Here is a 27144-nt window from a genome sequence, read left to right on the forward strand (position 1 = left end):
TTTAAAATAACGTAGCAAAAAATAAACTTAGCGTAATTAAAAAAACGTAGACGCCGTTCCAAAAGAAAGATATTACCTACAGTCCAATAGTGTCTACGCTCTAGCATTTCAATGTGAGGTCATCTTTTAATGAACTTATACAAAAACAGGATGGAAAAAATAGGTCATAAACTGCAAACCTACATCGTTTTCGTTTTGTTATCATACCACCAGAAGAAATTTTAATGATAAATACCTACACAGTACCTACTACAACTTACTGTAAATGGATCGAAATATTTTCAACAATAAAGTAACCGAATATGATAATAATTCATATTATAAAATTTAAAGAATAATGTCGAGCACCGATGGATTGCTAAAGTTGTTTGGTCATAATAATATTATATAAAGCAATATAAATGGTCAGTCGTGGTTCTACCATTTTAAACACAGAAAATGTTAAAGCCAACAAGCGCCAATTAAACGGTTTGCTCAGCGACAGTCCTAAAGTTTAACGATAGGTATATCAACAAGGTATTAGCGATAATAAACCGAACCGGAAAAGTAGATGAGAAAGGATGGGCTGCCATTAAAATCACAGTATTTCACACTGGCGTGTAAACATATTATACTGGAATTTTCCTATGCCATACTATCGTTTCGATATCAAGAAAAAAACTCAAAACCTTGAAAGGGAGATTAGAATTTGGCTGCAATTTTATAAACGGAATTATGTTTTTAATTTCAAACTATTTTTAATATACTATAGGTAAAAGGCTTGTTAATTTTTTTAATTCTTATGAATTGTGTTTCAGCAAAAAAATTGTTTCATAATTATTGTTATCTTAAATTAATTTATACACAATTAATTATTAAAAAAAGAAAAGATATTTACAATAAGAATACATTAGTATTATCACATTATCGTCAAAGAAGAAATAATATCACGTATGTCAAGGCGTTTTGTATAGGCAATTTTAATGGCCCAATAAGATAAATTTAAAAAGCTGATTAATAATTCAACATAATTTTAATCACATTTATAGGTGGTTTTAAAAAAAAGTTTTCGTACCCTTTTCATCGGTTGTGAGTGTAAAGAATAGTTAGTACAAGTACCAGTGTTTATAATTATAAATACTAATTACTAGTATTTATTATAATTAATGTTAGTACTAATATTTTGTTAAAACATAATTATTGTAGTCCCGTTAGTGATAGAAGCACTTATCAGACAATGATGAACATAAATATAAAGTTCTAACAAAACAAACTAAGTATTTTGTAAGATTCACAACTGAATAACAAAATTAATTTATTTAACACACGCCACAATTTGGAAAAAAGGCTCAAACTTTCAAGAAAAGATAATGAAGTTAACACAAAAATAAACCACGAGACCTCTATTACCCATCTCAGTATTAAGACATACATGCCTAAAAATAGGATGTATAAACCTCAGAATAGGACACTTCATACATCAACACTTAATGAAAAGAAAATATCCTTCCTGCATATTTCTGCTGTGGCCTCCCTCTTACATCTTTGCTAAATTTTAAACGTAAGAAAATGAAATTGACGAAATCCAAACACCTATCAGAATATAAAACTCGGAACCGAGCAATATTCTCAAAGTTCTCGGTTTCATATTAAGAACAAACCTCATAAATCAAATATAATGTAATGCAAGGTATGTTTTTTGTATAATTTATTTTTTATGTAAATTATACAATTAATAATGTAACCCAATCTTAGTCCAAAATTAATGTTTTCATCAAATGGCCTTAGATTCCACTGATATCTTTGATAATAATAAAAACACACACAGCTTTAAGTTTAACTATGTTGCGGGTTTAAGACAATATTTTTGAAATTTTTATACTGTACACTTGATATTTGTTCTAATTCAGACTACTTTGAGAAATCTAATAGATCGAATCATATATGTTTACTATATGATATGATAATATTATATTTATACGAAAATATGTTCAAAACATAATATTATGACATCCAACGCTTAAAACCATAATAGTACAATAGTATTGTAGCTATTCTAATAACATGATAATATACGGAAAACGAATCATAACCGACATTTCTAGGTACTTTTTTTGTAGTAGGTACTGCCTACTATTGGGTTATAATCGTGGAGGAAAAATGTCTTCTAGATCAAAACATAAATTGTAATACGCCACAAACGTAGCACTGCACGAGGTGTACATGGGATTTAATTTTTTGAATTGTCTTAGTCTCAAACCCGGTTTTCAATTAAGACTTGATTTTTGTTTTTTTGAACAAGGATAAAATTGGGGTTCAAGACCAGATAACTTACAAAATATATATTCTAACCGATAGGGCTAATTATTAGAGTGTCCACGTATGGTCAAAAAGTGTTAACAAACTAAAGTTCTACAATAATAATTTGAACGTTATTTGTGCATTATAAGTGTAGTAGTAGCAATATTATACTTACACAGATTGCGATGATTTCCGTGTACTGGCAACGACAGTGGAGCAGCGACGACGACGACGTGAGGTGGCGTGAGTGTGCACGGTACGCGCGACTGAGACACAATACGCGCCAAAGCCAAACCAGCCGCGGTCGGTTTTTGAATGAACAATAAGTGGAAAAGCGGGGTCCGCCGTGGGCGGAAAACCCCGTGTCCGCTTTTCATCATCCCTGTCGCGGGGGTGGATGCGCGCGCACGCACGCACACACACCGGCACCCCGAAACTCGTTACCGACCGCCGCTACCGCGGTAGCGTGTACGGGTGACGTCACTGGGACAGCGAAGCGCAGTGTTACCAGTTGCGCGGAAATCGATATACCGGACACGAACGCAAAGGTCATCGCGAGTACCGCGACGTATAATAAAAATTACGATGACAATAATTTAGCTGTATTAATATTACGATTACGCTTAACAGTAAACACCGTGACGTATTGAACTTAATATGGTCCATCCGTGTGGCCGTGTAACACCCGGAGTCAGACCGATACGAAAAACCGAGCATAAAGCGTCTTTCCGCCGGTTTGCAGCAGCTGCTTCAGTGCTTTTGAAATAGGTAGATAGTTAGGCACTCACTAAGTACACCTACTCCTAACCGGCATAGACACATAATATAGGGAAATAATATCCGCGCAAGTGTAATAATATATGTCTTGCTAACATAATATTATTGTTTTGTAAACGGTTTCGTCCATATTATCTACATCACTATCGTCGTTACCACCTGTTCTTTCACACGCAGCAAGCACACACGATAGAAATACTAAGAGTATATCTACCTATATGGCTACATTATTTGTATTTCATATCATAATATAGGGGTATTCAAAACCACCGGATATACGGGCAATCGGATTAGAGTAATAATATAATACATCATACTAACCGAATTTAATATTACTGTCAAATGTGACACACATAATATTACCTGTACAGAAGTATCAGGGGGAAGAGTGACCGCGGGGGATATGATATGACACCATAATGATAATATAGATATCGTTTTGGAATTTTTTCTATTCTTAACAAATACTTATTAAATCATTATTTTTAAGGAAAATGTATTTTGTTAAAACGTATATAACATGTTTCTTTTAAAATTTACCTAACACTCCAGTTTCAAATATTTGAAATTAAAATAATTGAAAAAGTCTTAACAAAGTATTTTTTTTTTTTTTTTAATTCAATTACTACGACGGAGTTCACTTGACGGAGTTTTTGGTCAACGCCTCTCAGCTTTTCCTTCCATTATTGTCGTTATTCATCCATATTTTTCTTCCTTTAATTGATTGCTTCTCATATTGTTTTCGGTTCGTTCATTATTAAGTATACTTTTTCAGTTTAAACTTTTTCGGTTAACGGAATTTTCAATGTTCATTTCCCAGCACTATATTTCAAATGCTTCAATATTTCAACCCATTTTCTTTCCACTTAGTCTAGATCGAAAATATTCTATGCTCTGGCACTCAGCTACAGTTTATGATATTTTTTTGAAATAATATGCATGAAATGTTTCAACATATAATATGATATTACAAGTTTGATAAATGCTTAAATAATTTATAATTTTAATACATTCTCAGGTACATTTTTGTTTATTAATGTATTTTAATAATGTACCTAAAATGTTGGGTATTAACAATTAATGTTATTAGAATATATTTTAAAGAAAATCATAGAAATTAAATTTTATGTTAATAAACAAGGATAACCTTAGAAGCTAATTATTGTTTATCCTTACGGTTTAAATATTATAAGAAACATAATCGAAAACACGGATATATCCTTGCTGTAAACGTGATTATGAAAACAACAAATCACACTTATATTTTGTAAATAAAAGCATCTCGTTAAAGAGCCGTTAAATACATCTTAACAATATTATATATATATATATATTGTACGTATAACTTTTTTATAAACGTTTCCTTCTTCAATCCCTCTCGAATAACAGCTGTATATAATGAACCTTTAAAGGAACATGTAAAAACAATTTCACAGAAACACGATGGTTTAGTTATAAATAATTATTAAATACATTTTAAGTATAAAAGATTTTACTTTATACATTATAAAGTAATTATTATTATTATTATTATCATCATTATTGTGTGAGTATTTATAACATAAAAATAAACATCATTGCAGTTAAAAATTTAAATACCTAAAAAAAATTTTTAATATTTATATGTTTGCACAACGAGTCATAATTTAGTGTCTAAGTTCTTTAACCAGTCAAGAGCTTCCGTTGTTAATTCCATTATTCCTTTTATTCTACCTAGCAACTTCCTCATCCTTGAGCAATTGTTCAAGATAAGTATTTTTGATTCTTTAATCTTTGTTACCCCAATTACAGGAGGGAGGTGTTATCTTTCGTTTTCGAATTAAACGTAAGATGTCCACATCTTCGGTATCCTGTTCTCGAATGGAATTTTAAATAAAATTCCTCAAATATGGTTGAAATCAAAAAAGCCAACTTGACTAACTACAGCGACATCGAATCAGGACAATTTTAATGCTAAGGATTATTTGTGTATATAGAAAACTGAAACCATACTAAGTTGGATGGTAGAGACTTGATACCCGGCCCTGGCATGCAGCTGGTAGATTATAGCTTACCAAGACAGAAATGGACAACACTAAACTGTTTGAGAATGGATTATAAAATGGTCATACGTTATTATAACTATTACCTAACTCATATTAATGGCATTTAGTTCTATCATACAACAGCTTAAACACAGTTAATATTTTTTAACTTCATGTAGATGTATAGCAACCTACCTAATATTGATAATAGCTTTAAAACACAGCGAATACAATGTTGTATGTGTTAATGCTAGTTCAAAAAGTATTTATGGGCTGTATAGATAGCTGAAATACAAATATTCAATTTGGGTTTCAATATTATTGGAGGAAAAAATAAACATGCATGAAATATGATAAAAAATTAGTGACACAACAATCAACCAGAACATATTATATTATGGATAGCAATAAATGATAAAACCCCATGGTGAATGTCTGTGTACAAAATATTAATTTATACTTTTTTAGGTATTTATATTCTATAACATCATAGGAAACAACGCCCGCGTATTTTTGTTGACACTCATGAAACAACTCAATATTAGGTATATGTATATTATGTGAAAATTTAAATATTATGTTCAATTACCCATATTACGTGTTTACTGTTTAGATAATAATTGAAAACTACACGTATGACACATTTTATTATTTTAACACCAAAATTAATATTGTAATAGCAATGTAAATATGAACATATAGGCGTCTTCCAGGTAGGGGAGATTTTATATTCAGTCCTGTTTAAGTTTAAACTATAAATTCAAGCATTGTAGGTACAGAGAACCTATATTTTAGGGCAAACATTTTAAAAATGAGAAAACTATCAAATAGGTACCTATTGTATAACTATTGACTACCGCATAACCTCATTTCACTCAGCTTCCGTTCGTCTGACTAACTATTTTGTCTAGTCGAGTTATTCTATAAATATTATAACACATCGGTGTTGTATTTCAGGAGTATAGAGGTAGGATGATAAAAAAATTGAATAAGCCTATAATAATTTTTTTTTTTTTTTAATTGATCCTGAGCCCGGCAACTGTGGCCATTAGCTATTAGTAGGTACTGTAGGTTTTTGTATTGATGGTTTGTAGGTTTTTGGAACGGTAGGGGGAACACGTGTGTGTTTGTTTTGGCAGAATTTCGAATGGGGCACCCGTAGGTTTCTGCCATGCCCCGGGGGTGGGGGATGGCAGCACTTGCTCTCCGGTCACCGCGACTTGTCCGGAGAAAAATGCCGCCCGGTGGCCGAGGATCGAACCGCGACCGGCTGCGTCGCAGCGGAAGAGTCAGACCACTCGGTCACCTCGTCCCCCTATAATAATTTATAATATATCGTGTTAATGATTTAGTCCTAGTGCACAGGTGTGGTAAGGGACAATTTTTTGTTAAATTGAGATAAATATATTAAAGTCAATATTATGCAATATTTACAAATTTTATAAGTGTATGGTTAATATTTAATCCATTTGATAACGTTTTGGTTTGGATAAATGCTGTAGGTATTTCTATGGAACATTGTGAATTTTCAAATTTCTGCACTACCCCTTGAACATTAAAAAAAATGTCACTTACCACACCTGTGTGACTATGCACTAGGGTACTATAGACCACTGATTTTGTAATGTATATGAGAAGACACAACAAATTGAAAAAAAATAAAGCAAACCATTGTATATATTAAAACATTTATGTTAAATTATAGATGCAGTGTTAAAATTAAGTGCAATGCATAAACGTAAGGGCATTATATAACGGATAAAAAGAATGTGTTTCTAACTTAAAATTATGGGTCACATAATTTTTGTAATTTTCAACACCATAATATCATGGTGACCTGTGGTTCCTTTTTATTGTATACACTTATTTTATTCCTTCATTTTACAATAAATACGATTATCGTTTTACAAAAATTAAATTAAATAATAGGTATACCTACACTAATATAATTCATTGAGTTATATCAAAAACTGACGTATGTCAATCTATGGTTAATGATTATAATACCAGTTTTCAAGTAAAATTATTGAACTAATAAAACTAATAAACTATAATAAATCCTAAACAAAGATTTTAAAGGCTTAGTGTAAGATGCGTCGAGGAACAGGTGAATAATATTTTGTTACACTTTCCCAACGAGTAAATGCAATCCTCGAGAAACGTTCGCAATTAATAATACTATACGCACAAGACCATCATTTCGCAATGAGCGACAACCCTAATATTATTAAAATATTAAAACACGCACTCGCGACTACGCGATAACGAGTGGTTCGACGACGCTCTGTGGACGTGGAAACAACGACAGCACAAATATTGGCCGATAACGAAAAATTGCACAGTTCGGAAACGTGGTCGACAAATGGACAGTGGTTGACGAATTTTAACCACGGTGGTGTGAGTACATCGGTGCACGTAAAACCTCAACGGTGAACGGATATGGTCGACGGACATAAAAATATTTTCAAAAGAATATGATACCTATTCAACTCTACAGGACACGATGACTTGTAAACGCATCTCTTTATGCTATATATAGATCAATAATCGTATGATCTTATTATTATTCCGTTCTGTATATCATTAATTATAATATATTGTACTTATAGATACCTATTGATCTAATGTAATATTGTAGACGTGAGTAAAATCGACTTTGAGTGTGACACTGCGAACCCTCCGCCACACCCAGAGTCTAGTCTTGGGATCCTGCACAATTTGAATACATTACATACCTACTATATTTCCTCTCAAGTAATATCGATTCATTATAATCAAGACATGCGCTGAATAGTTTAATTCCATGAGCTATTTACATTTCATTTTTACAGTATTTACATAGTAATCTTTTTAAAAATGAATTATTACTGAAAGTACTTACTTATTTAACTATATTTAATGTAAGGAAATAAATAAATAGTAGAAAAAATAATCAGTAAACATTTTTAATTTATTTTACTCCGAATGATAATATAGCAGATTTTAGCCGACTTGTGTATAATATTGTAATAAAATTACATTTCAACTCTTATAACAATAATTGAGAAAATTAAATGTATTTTTATTGCACTCGCGTAGGTACACTTATAATTTCCATGATTTGGAATGAAGAAATTAGATTAACTCTTACATTTTTGAAAATATTTTCGTTAAATTGAATTATGCGCATAATTTTAAAGAACATCTTTTGGTCATGGGTTGGTTAAAAATGATCTGGTATCAAGTGAGATACAGAGCACAAAATACATCTAATTAAAAAAAATATATGCTTTGTAAGAAGGACCTGTTTAGTAATTTAAAAAAATTGTATACAACGAAAGGGTTCTACTTCATTAAACCTGCAGTGAAATAAACAATTTGTATGAGTATTAGCAGTCTTGTGAAGAACTCGAACAAAAGTATTTAAATACTTTTTGAGTAAGTACTTAAAAATTAAAATACGTATTTTTTAAATACTTTTGGAAAAAGTATTTGGACAAAGTACTTTGATTACTTTCTAATAGTATCTGAATTTAAAATAAAATACTAATTTACAAATACTTTAGTTTATACATTTTATATTTTTAATTCAATAATGTAAAATAAATATAAAAACTACGAATATAATAATATATATTTTTTTATATGACATATACCCAACCAAAAATTAAAATACTTTGACAAAGAAAATAGATGAGTAATTTATAGTTGCACCAAATGAAACAGTGTAAGGTGCATTATAAAATTAATGTAAAGCATGAAAAAGCCCAAACAAATTAGTTCAATGTAGGTATCAGTATTTATGCTCCAATAAGATTTTAAATACTTTTCAAAACAATCATTTGTATCTGTACTTTAATACATTTAAAAAGTATCTTTCACAAGACTGAATATTAGGAATGTTAGGACGAAATAAACATTCTAACTGGGTATATTTATTTTTAGCTCTATCTTATTCAAATTCATAAAAGTTAGTTTTCAGGTTAACTTTATAATTTATAATGGTTACATTTAACTACAGTTTTTATTAATGCATGACCAATTCTATTTTACCGCTATAGCAATGATTTAAATTTGTACATCAATTTAGGAAATAAAACTATTCGTTTTTAGGGCCATATATTTAAATATTACAAAAACAAGTACACATAGATCCGAATATAGTATGGTAATTAGTTAGTAATGAATCAATCAAGGTAGTGTTATGTATAATTAGAATGTTGGATTGCAAGGAATTTCTTGTAAGAATAGTAAGACAGGCAATACAAGTTCTGTTATATTGAAGAGTATAACTTTCGTTGATCTTATTCAGTATAATACTGCACAAGTGGCGCACAACGGAATAACTTGAAAATAATAATAAAAAAATACAAGAAGTGCGCTTTAACAAAATTGAATTTACGAACGAAAACATATAATATATATAATGTGTATCATGTATAAGAGAGAAAAAAATATGACTTTTGTGATCTCGTTTTTTATCAAAGTCTTTTTCGCACTCATCCGGAAATTTACGACTATTATGTCAATCGTCGCATACTTAAACAGTATAATAACGAGCAAGCGTTAAGAGCTTGTTTATCGTGGCCAAACGGTGGAATTCGACTGCTGTTCGGGATCGTAAAAATACATTTTTACGCTCGGGCTCGTTGTTTAATTATTATTTTTACAAAATTTATCATTATTGTTTGACCATCGTCCAAAGTCGTAGTGAGAGCGTTTCATTTCAAACCAACCTATAGACGGATAGAAGAGACCCGGCCGGAACGTTTCCTGCAAATGTTTAATATTAAAAATTATAATATTAGAGCCCTTCCAAATGGGGATTATAGAAGTGAAACGTCGATCTGCAGTACATATAAGTTCTGTAGACTATAGGGTGAAGGGTTGGCATTAATGGGTTGAAAAAGGTAATGTTAGGTAAGTTACTTGTGACTTTGTAAAATAATTATTATAGATACTATATTGTAGACTGTCAAACATTGGCATACAACTAAGGGGGAGGGGGTGTAAGAGCCCCATGGGTTATTTTGAATTTTAGTGTTCTAGGACCCCTATACTTAACAATAAAATCTTATAGTTACGCTCATGCTGTCGAATTGTCGGAATGTTGAATGCACTGTTATTGTATAGCAATATTAATCAAAATAACGTATGTAAATACAACTTGACATAAACTTCCATGGAAAATTACAATCTCGCCCGAGTCCTAAACACATACATTTCAAAACTCTCAACAATAACACTGCGTAAAAGCCAAGTGTGTTGTTTGAAGAAAAGTTTATGTCATGACCTCTTAAAAAATAAAACTATTCATAAAATTAACCTAATTAATTAATAATGTCTGTTAGTAGGGTTCCACCATTGAATCGCCTTAAGTTCTATTTATTTTTTTTGTTGGCGATTGCCTTAATTAAATAATCAAATCATTAACTACTATCATATTTATGTTAGTTGACTTTTATCAAATTGTTTTAGAGTTCGGATATAGATTTTAAAATATAAACAGCTTAGAAATTAAAATAAGCCGATTTTTAAATAAATCAAGGAATTTTCTTATTTCACTCAACAAGTAATGTAACTTTTACCTTTAAATTAAACTTAAATTTATTTATAGAAACTTGGAGAGTTTTTAGCTTTTGTGAACTTGCACGACCATACTTATACTACAATTGCAGAGTGTACACTGCACATGTTATTTGCGATAATTTCATCGGAATCGCGTTGCACTCGAACTCAGAATTATTTGGTTCTTTTACCAATTTTCACTACCTGTGTGGTGATGGAAATATATGGGCACAGAAGGTTAAAAAAAAAAGTGTGTCACATTCGACTGTATTTATATCCCATAATATACAACCACTGACGGAGAATGAATCGAATTTCGAAGGGGAGGGGGCGCGCATAAGTGTTTTAAGTTGCGGCGCGCTTTATCGAAGTACCTACCTATTGGAATACCCAACATCGTTATTAATTTTTTTTCTCGAAAACCCAATAAAAACCGTATTTCTTCAAGCACCCGAGCTCGGTCGATCGAAATACATATCATAAAATCATTGCAACAATTACCTGGTTTTGAATCTGATTCGGCGGCTTCGTACAGGTGTCGCACCGATACGATAGTGTTCGGTCTCAGTCGGTTCCACGCGCACTGGCGTACATGCGTTGTCTGCACGACTGCCGTTATCCGTAAACAAATATTTGACAACATACGCGTTATCATGTTATGTTTGTAGTGTCGTCCGAAACGCGGACAGGTCGCGGACCCCTAGGGCACAGGAGAAAATCATTCCGTCAATATTATATTTCGGTAATGAGTATTTTTCGCTTGTTCAAATGTTTGCATTGCTCAGAAAAATATTATAAACTCGTAAGTAGAGTATTTGTCGTTGCCTATGCGTTACCCCTTGCAAACGGTCTGATTTTCGTTCTTCCGACATCAATATATTTATATTTATTTATTCACGGGCGGAGCCCTATATTAATATAGTTATTAATATAATATAATATTACCAGGTTAGCTGATATTGTACTCAAAGCAAGCGGAAGTAGGTAATTCTTCGGTACACAAGTCTGTAAATGGTATATAATTTTGAAGAGAGGGACGGAATCGTAAAAACAGAACAAAACGACTCATAATAATATAAACACAAACATTTTATTGTTATTATTCCTCTATAAATCCAAACGTAAAAATACACACAATAACGAGACGATACATTATTTTTCTCGATATTATATTATAATATTATTATTATTAAACGGTAATAAATATATATATATGAATCCAACATCTGCACATGTGTTTTTTTCAAAATGACATTGAAACATTAGATTTAATAATTTTGAAGTGTTTATATAAATAAATAGAAAAAAAAATCGTATAAATGTGTGTAAAAACGAAAAAATCAATTAAAAAAAAATATTTCAAGTAGGTATATAATAATATAGGTAATAATATTATAACATTATAATATATGGGTAGTAATAACATAACACGGCTTTCGGCGGAGTTGCGCTCTCGTCGCGCGGCGGAAGTGCAGGTCACTTGATTTTTTTTTAACGTTAGAACAAAGTTTGTGTTTCATCGTTTATAAATTTGATACAGCAATAATAATTATTATAATAATATAGTTCGTTCGATCTGAATGACGCGTATAATATAATAAAATATAAAATGCACAATGCGTAGGCGGAATATTATTATGACTGGCGTTAATGATTGTACTATGCCCGTTGCGTGCGATGGTTCGTAGGTTATGATGGTCGATAATGTTATAACAATATTATTAAATATATAATATGTATGGTAATAATAATATAAATTGTATATGAGTATTATATTACACTGCATTGCATTTGCGTACTGTACATTTTTGTGAAACTGATTATTTACAAATACTAATACATCGAGCGGCAGCAGCTATTCGCACAACTAGAGGCCGTGATCTTATAATAGGAACACGCTTAAAGATTATTTACATCAAATCATTTATATCATGATAATATGATAATATTATATAATATAAATATATATAAAAAACAAACAAACAATAAGTAAACAATAATCATAGTACGGTTAAAAATATGTTATTGGTCTTGCGACAAAACGTTAAAAATTATAGCATCAGGATATATTAAATATTAATGCGTGGCAATTTTTTCTTCCGTTACTCGTAATATTGATTTTATATATTATATACATACATCGTATATAAAGAGTTTATACGCTACACTAGCTACTACAACAACTATAAATTATTTACGCAGTTGAAGCCGAAACATAAACAAAACGCATGTGACTGAAATAAAATACAAAACACTAATATAATAATATGATATTATTCTACAGACGTTAATATGGCAACAAAAATACAATAATAATAATAATAATAAAATAAGTAATAAACTAGTGCCGAAATACTGAGTAAAAACTTATTTTTAAAAAAGGATAAAAATATTATATTAATAGAACGGCGTGGGGGTGTGTATTATATTATAATATTTAGCGTAAAATGATAATAAAAATAATAATATGTATTATGATGATGGGAAAGGCGCGGCGGCGTATTGGTATCACTCGTTCAGAAGAACCTGTGGTACCACTGGGTCGGGGGCGGAGGGCCAACCGTCGTGGTCGACGTGGTTTTCGGAAGTCTAGACCCGAATTCCCAGAGCCGGACGTCCTGTTTCTGCTGTGGTAGGTGATGCTGTAGCCGATGCTGTTGCTGCACGGAGTCGTCAAACTGCTGCTGTTGCTGTTGTTGTTGCTGCTGTTGTTGTTGTTGATCCGGCCAACCCGTCGGCCACCACGTGGGATGCCTGCTGCTCTCGTACATCTTGTTGGTGGTCCTGTACGGGGCTGGTCCTGGGAACCTGATCAGGTTCGCGCTGTCCGCCTGCATCGTCGCCGAAGCCGGGTCTTCGTCCCCTGGGAACCGGACTTGCACGCCCCCGCCGCCGGCAGCCGGACGCTTGACCAGTGCGGTGGCCATGTGGTTGTACTGCTGCTGTTGGTGATAGAACTGTTGCTGCTGTTGCTGGTACAACTGTTGCTGCTGTTGGTGTTGCTGGAGCCGTTGTTGCTGTTGTTGGAGCTGCTCGAACTGCTGCTGCTGCCGGAAACCCGCGCACACCGTGTAATACAGATACGCGTTCGGAGCCGAACAATCCGGTTCCGGTGACGACGTCGGCTCTTCCGGTTGATCGTCGTAGTATTCGGGCGTGACCGTGTCCGTGACCGTCGACTGGGTCCTTCCACCCGTTGTGTACGGCAACCGTGTGGTACTAACCGGTCTACCACTACCGTCGTCACCGTTGACTGCGGCGGCGGCAGCCACGGCTAGTACGGTCACTACGTCCTCATCTTCGGTTTCCGGCGGAGTCGAGGCCGTTACCGGATTATCAGTCTCCGTCACGTCAGCCGCGGTAGTGGTAACCACGGGTGACGAAAACGAAGACGAGGGTAAGGAGCTAACAGTCGTCTTGAAGGTCTGCGGCGAGTCTTCCGTCCCGGCGATCGTCGTTTTACTACTGTCGACGTACCTGTGGGCACAAAGATAGATGATGGAATTAAGACGTGCTGCACAATGCACATGTATGACAGGTGTGATACTATAGTGTACGCGGTCGAAGACTAAAGTGTTAAAATGTCGGCAGTGCCTAAACTTAGGAAACTTAAGGTTAAGGGCAACACAGATTTAATGGTTAAATATCGTGTGCAAGAGTGTCCCTTTTAACCACTTGGTTATTATTGGGTCACGGACAACATTGCGCTATATAAAATATATCAAAACAGAATAAAACAACTATTGAAATTGATGACAAGTAAGGATAGTAAGTCAACGTGATAGTATTTGTTTTCTGAATCATATCTGTGATGATTGAAGTCAAAGTTTGTTTAGAAACACATATGATGCAAAAATACATAACAAATAATATATAATATACACAACTATACCTATTATTTATAAATTATATTAATACAATTTATTATACCCTAAGATAATATAAAATTTAGAGTACTATACTTTAACTTGATCACGCCAAGGATGACGGAAACACTACAATGATATTTATACGCATCTTCTCTTGCAGACCATCTTTTTTCTTTTAAACTATTGTCACCTAGGCCATTGGCACATCTCCAACTAACATAATTTTAATTCGCTTAACGTGGTACCCATACTAGATACAATTATATGTGTTCAGTATTGTACAATGTACATTGTAATCTAAACGTAACAAATAAATTATCTAAGCTAATAACTCTCTATAGCTAGTTTAAAAGTCAAATAACACTATAGGCACCTAATTTTGGTATAATCAAAATTTATCTAAGCGTATAAGGTGCTCCGTGGCCATAGTGTTTTTTTAATTTTCCAGTATACCTAGCACAGCATGGAAAACACGTTGGTGCACCCTGTATAATATATGTACGAAAACTAGTTTTAAAGACCACATTGAAGATTTTAAAATTGCAAATACATATGCATTGCCACAATATGTGACACAATTCTGCAAGTTTTTAACATACAGATATGTAAATATTATGCTAAACGCGTATATTTTTTAAGCGTTAAGCTGCTCGTTAACGCGACAGTTTCAACTGTATTGATACTAAAACGAGAGAAATTAAAATTAAAATGTTTCTACATGCGTTTAAATCATTAAATTGTTTTCGACGTTTAGTTTTAATTGAATAATAAAGAAGGATTTATAAGTTTCGTTTTCTATTTATATCAGCGTGGGATTATAAAACGTTTTACAAGCGCGAGAACGTGAATCATTTACATTTTTTTCACTGGGTATTTATATGGCTGTGATTGGATTGAGTTGCTGAAAAAAACATTAGGCATATTCGCTTTCACAGAAAAAAAATAGTTTCGAGATTTGCTAGCAATTTTGAGTATTTGCGTGCGGAACGCATAAAACGTGATAAAAAAAATCAACCGGACGCTCGATCCGAACATACTAATATAATTAGTTAGGCTACCTACATTTTTTCATTAATTAGTCGTTTTTATCAAATATAAAAGAATGGGTCTAGAATAGTAAAAAACGCACGTTCGAAAACTCAAAAACTATTCAAAACTAATTGAAAAATGCGAAGAAAAATATGAATATAACAGCGGTCAGCAATATAATCGATGTTTGTCACGTCTATACAATAGCATGTTGTACATACACCACGATTAAAGATTGTATCTATAATCGTGACCTACACTAACTCGACTTGAGTGATTTTTGATTTATTCACCACGGTGATAATTGTTATAAAATACAAACATTATAGGTAGTCGTGTCGTAATTCATTTTTGTACATACTCTAATGGTTAGGTTAGGTTTAAAAAATCACCTACAATCAAATGTCTCATGTGCATAAGTAGGGAGGGAGGCATTAGGTAGGCTTAGCTCTCTCAGGGCCATCTCAAACGACTCAAACCCTCCCAGCTATGCAAGTTTTTACTTTATTTTAAATTTGAATGTTGATGTATAAACCTCTAGTCCATATACTTTAGATATAATTACTATATAAATTTATTTAATTTGATTTCGTTGATTGTAATTGGTTATTTTTTTTGTCACTATTGTTTTATTAGTAGGTATGATTTCAATTCCTTTCACACAGAAATAAAATACTATTTTTATAAATCTGTGATATACCACTCGATGACATCGACTAAGCTAGAAACTGTGAGTCAGGATTGGCGGTTTATACAAGAAGCAGGTGTATTTTATAATAGGTAATAGATATTTTTGTTATTTTAACAAAATGTTGTCAATGTTTTGATACTGGTTTCGTTAGATTTCTTAGACCATGGGCCAATAATTTCTAGATCCAGATAGTTCGATAAAGAATTAAGTAGTCATTGGATTCCTAGCAGATGTGAAACGTTAAAATAATTTTGTATAGAAAATATGCATGAAAACTGAAAGGACAGTTTATTGAAGGAAATGAAAATAAACATGGTATAATCTAAAACAAAATATTCAGATATAAAAAAAAAATGTTTTTGTTTTAAGTGCGCGTTAGATGAGGTTAAGCGCGCGTTGCGAGCGTCGCCACGCCAACAGTTGGTCTGATATTTAGGCATATAATTTTGGATCTACACAGAGACAAAGAACATAAAGAAAAATGAAAATCAGCATTGAAGTTAAATATTTTTGGTTATTCATTTATTTTTCCTCCACCTAACCTAACCTATTGCTGACCTCTGCTTTCGGGGACCCGTAAATAGATATACATAATAGTTCGTACATCACAGACATTGAACTATCTAATATTAAAAACAACTAAAAAGTGACAGCCACTCCTGCAGGAACGTGGCACAAGATAGATTTACAGATTTATACCGCAGAAACGTAGGTTATTACAATAGAAAACTGCAGTTTAACTTACTTTGTTTTCGCGTACGTCACGGTGGTAGTCGAGTCGTAAGAAGGCGGAGTGACAGTGGTGACGTCCTCGGCGTGCGTCGTTTGATAGCGGTTACGGTACGGTCGTGGTCTAGTGGTATCCGCCGTATCCGTCGTGACAGCGGTCGCGGTAACAGTCGCGGCAGTGCGGTCGTCCAGATCGTCGTCGACTGTGGTCGTAACGGGGTGGTCGGTAATGGCGGTGTCGCCGTCTTTGTCTTCCACGACGGTCGTGGAGGCAGCTGCGACGGTAGTAGTTGAAGTAGTAGTTGGATTGGTTGTCGTGGTTGTAGTGCCGGTAGTGAGTTCGTCCAAGGAGTCCATCGTCTGGTTGTACGACGAGTCCACGTCACCGACCATGCCGCCGCCCAACGGTATGTTCAGTTGGAACGGTCCGGGACTATCGGTCTTCTGCGATGGTGAGTCGGTGGTCGTGGTGGTGGCCGGCTGGTACGCCGAGGCGCCCGGCAACATAGGGAATCCCCCTCCGCCTGTACCAGATCCGTACATGGAGTTCAGCTGCTTGATCAGAAAGTCCCACTGGGCCGCCTGGTTGATCTTGACCACCTTGACGCACCGGCCCATGCTGTCGGGTCGGTAACCGTCCGAACACTTGTTGAACGATGGGGCGACGAACACCGACTTTGGCGTGATCCGCCGACCGGCCGCGCCGCCACCGACGCCGCCGCCAGCGGTGCCCACGCCGCCGGTGGCCAGCGGCTCGTCCCTAGACGGCGGCACCAGCTGTTCCTCGATGATGACCCAGCTGCGGACGTACTCGTCCTCGCCCTTCTCGAGGTCCGCGGACGCCCAGCGGGACAGCAACAGCAACAGCAGGGCGCTCAGACGCAACGATCCGGTCATTCCTCCTAACCTAACCGACCGGACGTCGTCTCTGCAATTCCTCCATATAACCACGGACGCCTGTGGATGAAAAAAAAAAATACTATTAAAAATTCGTATTTTACATTTTTGATACAAGCGAATAGGCAGGTTAAGCACACTTCAGTATAATCGCGTGAAAATGGACAGGTACGAGTATCACCAGGTTGACCAAGATGGTACACTCAAGTCAGCCCGCGAACTCGGAGACAATAGACAAAAATAATAATTTCCAAAATGTAAAGTGTAAGTGACGGGGCTAGTCCATCGAAATTTATCAAAACATAAATAAATAAATAATTTGAATACAATTCAAAACACAATTCGAAAATCTAAAGGTACTTTATCGATTAAATCGGGTTCAGATAAAGGGTAGAACTTATAAAATGGTATAAAAATGTGAAAAAAAGAATACAATGACTCCCAAAAATCAGATTAAATTATAATATTCTTGAAATATTGTGAATAACGATACTTGCAATTATAAATTTACTCAAAATCCGATGAAAACGAATTGCTCCCTACACCGTATATTATTGATGTCATCGCCACTGAATTTAGTTTTTATTGTGTCGTGGATCTATTTGTTTACATAGATAATATTATACCATAATAAGCATTGTTAAAAAATGAACGATTTTTTTTTATCGTTTGCTTTTACAAATGTTCTACCATCGTAACTGAAGCGAATAATTATTATTTTTTAAATCTTTATACGTAATAATAATACAATAATTATTACTGAACTACAAACAGCCGAGTGATTCCAATACAATTATCCAATGGACCGACCAAGTCTTATTAATTTATAAGGCAAATGCATAATATAATGAGGTACAATAACTGTATATAGGTAGTAGGTACTTCGCTATAAAGAATTAGAAAAAACGTTAAAAATCATCTATTGATTTTATTTCGTTTTCTCCATCACTTATCATAATATACAATAAGACATGTAGCGAGATGTAATAGTTTACATATATCGTTCTGTTTACAGAGAACTCGACGAGCATCCGAAGCAAACATTTTCGGTAAAAACGATTATTGTTATAATATTATTATTATTGAGCACCCAGCGGCGTACGGTGTTGTTGACACGATTTCTCGTACATCATCTCCAAGAGAAATCAAGGAATAAAATAATAAAAATCACCTTAAACGGGAGGAGACCGGAAGGTCAAGCGAGCACAGCCACCGGGTGCAACATATATATCACTATATACAATACAAATATACATTATAACGTTTTCAAGGACACGTCGCCTTATCTCGCTGACGCGTACCTACTTATCCAAGATATATATAAATAAATACAAGTATGGGTATGATACGGACTTATAGGTATATCGTACACATAGTATTGTTCAACACGCCCTTAAAACACGATTTTAACGAGGAGATAGCTGTTGCAGTATAATACACCGACGACGAAAAAGGTTATTCGGTTGTGCACGCACATACTTACATACTTTAGGTAGGTATATATACACATCTGTCGTAGGAGTCACCTACCCATATAATATTATAATACTACACCTTTAATACGGCTGTTATACGCATGGCGGGCTTATTATTATGTAATTTCGCGAGGTCGGAGTTTGAAACGGAATTCACAGACCCTGAACGTCATTTTACTCGACAATAGTGTCGCCGTCACCCAGAGAAGACGAGTGGCTGGCCGGTTGCTTTCCAAAGGAAAATATTTTTTATATGACGGGCCTATCTGCAGCTAACAGACCTCTCGAAAAACCCATCAAAAAGCCAATACCACAGAAACTCCAGCAGCAAATTTTTTTACGTGAATTTAACTGTTTATATATTTCCAAACGAAGTTATATGCAAATATCGACACCCATAATAGAATACATAAATACCTATAAACATTGTCCCTTGAAATAAACATCACCCAACTGTTGTAGTAATTGACCCACAACTGCAAATTATTATTCACATTCAAATTTCAAATATATAATATCTAATGTACATAATTAATTATTATACATAAATATACCTATACAGTATAGTATATAAAATAGTTGAATCACATCTATTGTAATACTGCAATGTTAGCGCATTTTCAACGGATAAAAAACAACAGTTCTTATCGTCTGTGTATGTATCAAATAATCACCAACACAAAATTTTAAATGAGTTTGTTTTCAAAAATTATAAATGTACACTGAGTTTAATATACATAATATATACTTGTAGTATATAAAGACTTTATTTAGGGGGATTTGGTAAAGTCTCTGCAGGTATCTATGTCTATTTAAGCTCTTATCATCCCTATTGAGCAGAAGCCTTTAAGTTATAAGTTGTAGCCTATAAATTACTGCAGTAATACATTGCAGAAATTTACCGAAAAGTCCGATTTTCTGATATATATCGGCTATATGAGCCCCGGTTGGGCGTCTGTATATTCGAATATAATATTAAAGGCGATTTAAATGTGAAATTAAAAAAAAATTGTTTTAATTAAGTAGGTATAATATAGGTATATACTGTTTTTAATCCTTTCGATTACTACGCATTCACGACAAAACTCGCAGCCGGATCCCGGTCCCAAGTATGTATATCTATACGTTTCTTTTTCATCTATTCTATGGACTGTATACTTATAAGATTAAATCTCACCTCTTGCAGCACTATAAATCACGTTTAATCCGGACACCGGAGCGAAAAACTCACTGAACGCTACCGCGCACACGCAGGCACAACACAGTTTTCGCACTCCCATTAAACTAAGTATTTTAAGTACGCAATATAATATTTTTCCGTTGTATAATCTTCCGATGTGCATTAAACACTGGTCTCGTTCTAATAAAAACTATTATTATATTATCGTCGAATAATCAGCACAGATGCGTCTGCGATAAAAACAATAACTGCAGCAATTGCACCTCAAACGTATAGAGCATGCGAGGAGAAAACGTTTGTACGCATGAATTATCTTCGTTACATTATCGCGGCTGACGAACGATTGGGGTAACGTGATGGAAACGAATAAATCGAGAACACCTTTGCGGTACGGCCGGAAATTATTTATTTATTTGCTCCAAGGAAAAACAATCGATCCGAGGGCTTATCGCGCATCACAGGACTAGGAAAAAATCGTCTCCGATAACAACGACGTCCGGATAACATTTGACCGCACGCGCGGAATAATCGCTCGTACGTCAATCGCAATACACTCCATCGTTATACATATACATAACATGTAGGTATACCATATTGCATATATAAGTATTATAGACGTGTACAGTAGATCCGTGTAAATATAATAAGACGGACCGTATCGACTATCGATAACACTCGCAACAGACCGTTGTGCAATAGATTGATTTTGATTTTTACTCTTTTTACACAGTCCGGGATATGACCTACATAATAATAATATTATTATTACATTATTATTTGATGTCGTCGCCGTCCGTAGATTAGGTTAGTGCAGGAAAGAAAACTGTATAACTTTAATCTGCACGAATACACAAGTGCGCCTCCTTTGCGTCATTTTCATAAATTCAAAATTGTCTACTATCAATGCTTCTAGTTTAACGGTATGGTTAGGAGTGAGTATACCTATAACCTATATTATCGAACTCAGCGTTCTTAAGTTGATGTTTTTACGATATTTAAATTATCTATTCGAGGTATGAGCGTAGTATAATTCACTTAAAAATTGAATATCATAAAAAAAAATACCGACATTTAGATCATATCCTTACCTGAAAGTTTGACAATTGAGATCAAAATTAATTTAATTTTAAAGTCAGTCACACGATATTTGGTTTTACACTGAACTCAAAGTGTACTATGTTAAACATTTGCTGTAAGACGGGGGTAACACTGAACACATGATGGTGTAACGTCCCAAAACATGAAAATCACACCTTAGAAAATGGCAACACGATAACATATAATAGTGTAATAGTGTACAACAACTTGGTTGAAAAGATTTCCCAAGAACATAATATAAACAGAGCCGACCATCACCGTACGATTTTTTGAATTTTTTTTATAAAAGGACACTGATTTCAAAGTAACGTGAAATAATGGTGGAATAAAATCAATTGAATCTAACAATAAATCAGTTATATTGTTATAGTATCTTTAATAATTTAACCATCGAAAAAAAGCCTCGGTTTAGAGTATAATAGATTAACACAACACTTCCTAAGTAATTCGTATAATAGGTCACGGTTAACCGAATTCGTCGGTTCGGATATGAAAATATGAGAAATGCAAAAGAGCGATTTCGCTGTGTAGTTAATACAGCCAGGTACCTACGTGTTTGACAGCGACAACATAATATTATTATGTTTTGCTGACATCCTCCCAATAATAATTAAAACACGCGATCCGCCGGCGGTCACGCTCGTCTCGGCCCGAAGTAATAATAATTAATAAATAATAAATAATAATAGTGCACGCCCGGGTCGACGTGTGGACGAATACGAATCGGAAAGAAAGAAAGAAATACCCATTGCTCACACGCGTGACTCGCGTCCGGGTGTTATGTCAACGGACTGCGCTCAGGGGTCCGCGCACAACTGCCGGCCAAGTGCACACACAATATTATTATATCATGGCGGCTGTAAAATAATGCGCGATAGTGATAATATAAACTACGATCATGTGTACTAAGGAATGGCCATGAGAATTCCACGTCCGCCGCCGCCAATTCCATAATGACATTACGCAAGTCTGCAACGTCCTTTTGAATTTCTCTCTCTAGATCCGTCCCCGCGGGTCCGTCTCTCCCGGCTGACCGAGAAAGGACCCATCATCATCATTATTCGATACGGATACACCCAGATCCATAATACCAGTGCATAGGGTGCTTATTTTTTTTTTTTCTAATAATTTCTATTTTAGATTTGAAAGTAGGTACGTTCGATTTCCGTTTGTTCACAAACATTCAATAATTGGTAATTACCTAAGCAGAGTATCTACCCATGTCCCATATATATATATATATATATATGACGAACGGAGTGATGACCACATAGTGGTGTGCCAAAAACATGTGTGGTGTCCCCGCCACGCAGCAGCAGTGACTTTAAATGCTCGTAAATCATCGACTGTTAATATAGATCGAAGGTTATGGCAGGTTTATGCATCAAAATTCTCAGAAAAATATTTCGCTTCCTAAACTTATATATTAAAAAATGGCGATAAAGTCTAAAAGTCTTATAAATAGAAAGCTGAAATGATATTATCTTTAAATTACAGAGAAATACGCGATGACCTCGTGATAAATTAAAAAATCACCCCGTAATATGTGGAACCACCTACTGACCTACACTCATCTTCTATATCGCCCCAAACTATTACTACAACGTGTCCCGCCCTATTGTCCTTTTTCAAATCTTCCAACAACATTCAAAATATTCTTTCCACATAACAAAAAAATAATAAATTGTACATACTATCATAATAAAGACGGTCTGTGATTTAATTTTTGTTTCTTATATAATTTATACTTACTAAATTAATACTTTGATCTTGTAAATTTAAACCCAATAGTTGACCTGTCAAAAACAGTTGTAAAACAAAGTTTAAATAAACAAAAGAAGTAAAACCTCCCAAACAATTCTATAGTCATACCGCGGGCATTATATACAATCATACAATCCCGCGGGATATAAGCTGCAAAACCAAGATAGATAAATACCAGTAAAATATATCTGAAAGATGAGGTGTAGGTATATATAGCTGATAGGTACCGATCGATTAACCTAACCTAACCCAACTATGAGACGTATTTGGCTCAATGACCCTCCTCTTCACCCGTCACACTAATAATATCATTAAAATTTAAAACAGTTTTTAGAGAGACCGTCTATACGCATATATATATAATATGTAATATGTAAGCGCACACGCAACGATGGACACGAAACAGTAGGTGCGAAGGTCTTACGCCGCGGGCACGATATTATTATAATATTATTATTTATTATTATTATTATTATTATTATTATTATTATTAATATTATCATTATTATCATTAAACATGCACAGAGGCACCACCTTTCGCCCGTCAATAACAATATTTTATATACATATATACGCTGCAGCTGCGGCATTGTGTGTCGCGTTGACGAGTTTTTGGCACAAAATTTCACACTTTTCTCAAGGTTAGGTCTTTTGGGACCGTTTTTATTTTCTAAGGTTATCGTTTCGACCGTTTTTCTATGATACACAAACTCGAAACTGCATCGTTGCGGATACCCATGTACCGACAGCTGGTTCTATATAGGTATATTTGTTCATGTGTTTGTATATAGTATTAATATTATGTAAGCTAGCACTCTTGGCGGTCGATGGCAAAACATTTTCAGATTGTATACCTCGTGTAGGTTATTATAGATTATCACGGAAAATAAGAAAAATTCTAACGGATGGCAAATCGAGTGAATTCTAATGACTTTACCATGATGTGTTAATAAGTCCAATATAATATAGGTAAGTAGGCAATACACCAAACGTATATAATAGTATTATAATATATAGTGTTGACTACTATAAACTATACGAGTGGATACACAAAATGAATAGAAACGCTATTGCGCGAACAGATGTTATTGCCGTGGAAGTCGCTGTACACAAAAGTGAACGTTTTACACAGTTATAATTCTTAATTATTATTATAAAAATGTTCCAATACGTATTTATAATGATACGTAAGCCGCCCAAAATTCGTCATTCGTCTAATCAACAATTGGCGTGAAACATTGCTGGCTGCAATGATGGAATTACTACCTATATAATAAATTACTAATACAAACCTCTACAAAAATATAATAAGCGTAGCCGTCCCCGTTTTTCGCTTCTCGAGTCAATTCGCATAGGTTTTTTTTTTTTTTGGTATAAAAACTGAAAAACTACGTAAGAGGTTAACATTTCTCAATACAAATTGTGCTGAAAATACTCGCCTCAATACAGCTGTATACTTTAGTAAAAAAAAAGTCAACAGAAAAATTCTCTAACAAACCTAAACTATGTATAATATACTACTAACGATTCGATTTAGTCGAGCGAACGGAAATAATTTTTGGCTAGAATGTATGCGTATAAATATCAATTATTTTAACTTCATTGAAACATTTGCGGGGATGCACGATATACTCGATATAGTATATCAATCGATAAGTAAGTCGACTATAATTCTTGCCAGAACACGAGCAGTAGGTACAGACTGCATCGTGGATCATCAGATGGATTCGGATTTCCATGCGTCATTAAAAATGGATTTCTGCAGTTTGAAAATGAAACTACTATATTATTATATACATTTTTTTTTTATTGGTAAAAGACTCATAGCAACGTGGTCCATTAGATTAATTATATGCATTTAAAAAAGCCAACTAACGTAGTACAGTGTTTGAACCTGCAGAAACGACGGGAAAACATGAACTGCGAACGTTTGCCAATAAGTTTAATTAGCAGATGCGAGTGGATTTCGAATTCATCTGTAGGATAAACAAATATTTTTTTTTTAATCAGCCGTAAATTTGCGCCAAAAGTTGCTGTTATTGTGCGCAGTAAGCTACACACTTTGTTTTTCTCTTTGGACGACGACGATTCTCACAGGAGTTCACGGCATTGTCACACCCCATATAGATCCTACTTGTACAATAACACACAATAACGTAATATTGTAAACGTCATATTATTATTTATTATAAATCATACAATACCCCAGTTACTTATATAACCTACCTACTCGTACCTACACGTTGGTGGTCGTATGGCGTACACCTTTCGCAGGAATTCGATTTCTTCTATATATACAATATTACGACGTACGTATGTCGTATATGTAATAATAATAATAACAATATAAAATAATGTTTTATTATTGTTTATCATGCACAAACGCGTCTTCCAAAAACACCGCGTGTCCCTCCGCCCCATATGAAAATGCCCCCGATGTGTAGGTACGCTCGGCGACCATGTTGACACATATAATATTACATGGGTAGGTACAATGTCGTTTCGTCCGTTATGGCGTACTATATTTATTTCCTTGTTTATTTTTCGCTTCTGACATAATAATAACATTTTTTCAGAAAGAGCCTCACGAACAACCCTCGTCATCGTACCCTTAAAAATTATAGCGTATAAGTACTAACGTCATTTTATCAAGATGATCCAAGCTCTCGATTTCGATAAGTTATACGTATCATATGTACAATAACATGGCACTATGACAATATATTATTTTATAGATAAATATTATAGTACACAATGTCCGGCCACCGATATTTTATAATTAAAATTACAACAGAGAATTATTATATACCTTAAAAACAAACTAAATATGTACCAACAAAGTATGATCATTGAAATAAAAAGAATTATAAAATGTATGAACAAGTAATAATCATTTAAAAAACATCCTTAGAAAACGCGTTTAAATACTAAGTTCTATTTTCCTCAATCTGTATAAAAAAACCCTATAATTATTATACGTGATTAAATTGTACATTCATTATCGGTATGTCACGAAATATGTTTTGATATACATACATTATATTTTAGTCTCCAGCCAACTTTTCAACTAATCAATGAAGTTGGTGCAAAAACATATATTTAAACATCTAAGTAAAATTATTAGAATATACCGTTTAGATTTACGTTCCGTCAAAATTCTGAGATGGAAATACATAATATAGGTAGTCTTACATTATGTTATGCGTCAAGTAAAAACCGAAAATATTGTGATCAATGATCGATTTCAGTGGTCAAAGTACGAAAAAGAATACTTTTAAACTTTGTCGTGCAATTCCAGTACTATGGCCCATATAATATATATGATATATCAACGTAATAAGTAATAAGTATATATACACGAGTTTGGACGTAAATGTCGACAACGTGCGAATGATAGGTCAAAGTCGGAGAAACATCACACGCGAGACATGCCGGTCGGAGTGGAAAACAATTCTATGCAAATCTTAACGTATAGGTACAGAATATAAGGTAATAGGTTAACTTATGGTTAACCAACCGGACAGTGGCATCGTCATATGAGAAACAATACAATGACGCGATGCGAATTAATCGCGATAACGATGGTGTGGTCACGGTCCAAAAAAAATAGCTGCAAAATCCAGATAACTATACAAATAATATTATAATATATTTGCGGCGGCGGGCCTTTATACTCGGAATGTCCGTCGCTCCGAATAACGGAAATAATTAATTTTAATAATAATAACAACAACAACAATTGTAGTTGAAACGATGGTTATCATATATTATTATACTATGTATA

At 34.1% G+C, this 27144-nt stretch overlaps 2 protein-coding genes across 3 annotated transcripts in view; both read right to left on the reverse strand.

Moving 5' to 3' along the window:
* Positions 1–2597, reverse strand: part of LOC111028314 — a 99059-nt gene extending 96462 nt beyond the window's left edge. The window contains exon 1 of the mRNA XM_022306904.1: positions 2456–2597. The gene's annotated coding sequence lies outside the window, so the exon portion shown is untranslated. The remainder of the gene's footprint in view (positions 1–2455) is intronic.
* A 10412-nt stretch (positions 2598–13009) lies between these two features.
* Positions 13010–27144, reverse strand: part of LOC111028322 (AF4/FMR2 family member 4-like) — a 58212-nt gene continuing 44077 nt past the window's right edge. For both annotated transcript variants that reach the window (XM_022306918.1, XM_022306917.1), the window contains exons 2-3: positions 16963–17903; positions 13010–14105 (exon numbers count right to left, since the gene is read on the reverse strand). In XM_022306918.1, coding sequence (XP_022162610.1) covers positions 13145–14105; positions 16963–17843 — 1842 coding nt within the window. In that variant the 5' untranslated portion in view covers positions 17844–17903 and the 3' untranslated portion in view covers positions 13010–13144. The remainder of the gene's footprint in view (positions 14106–16962; positions 17904–27144) is intronic.

Source organism: Myzus persicae, unplaced genomic scaffold (genome assembly GCF_001856785.1).
Source record: "Myzus persicae strain clone G006 unplaced genomic scaffold, MPER_G0061.0, whole genome shotgun sequence".
NCBI classification, from domain to species: domain Eukaryota; kingdom Metazoa; phylum Arthropoda; class Insecta; order Hemiptera; family Aphididae; genus Myzus; species Myzus persicae.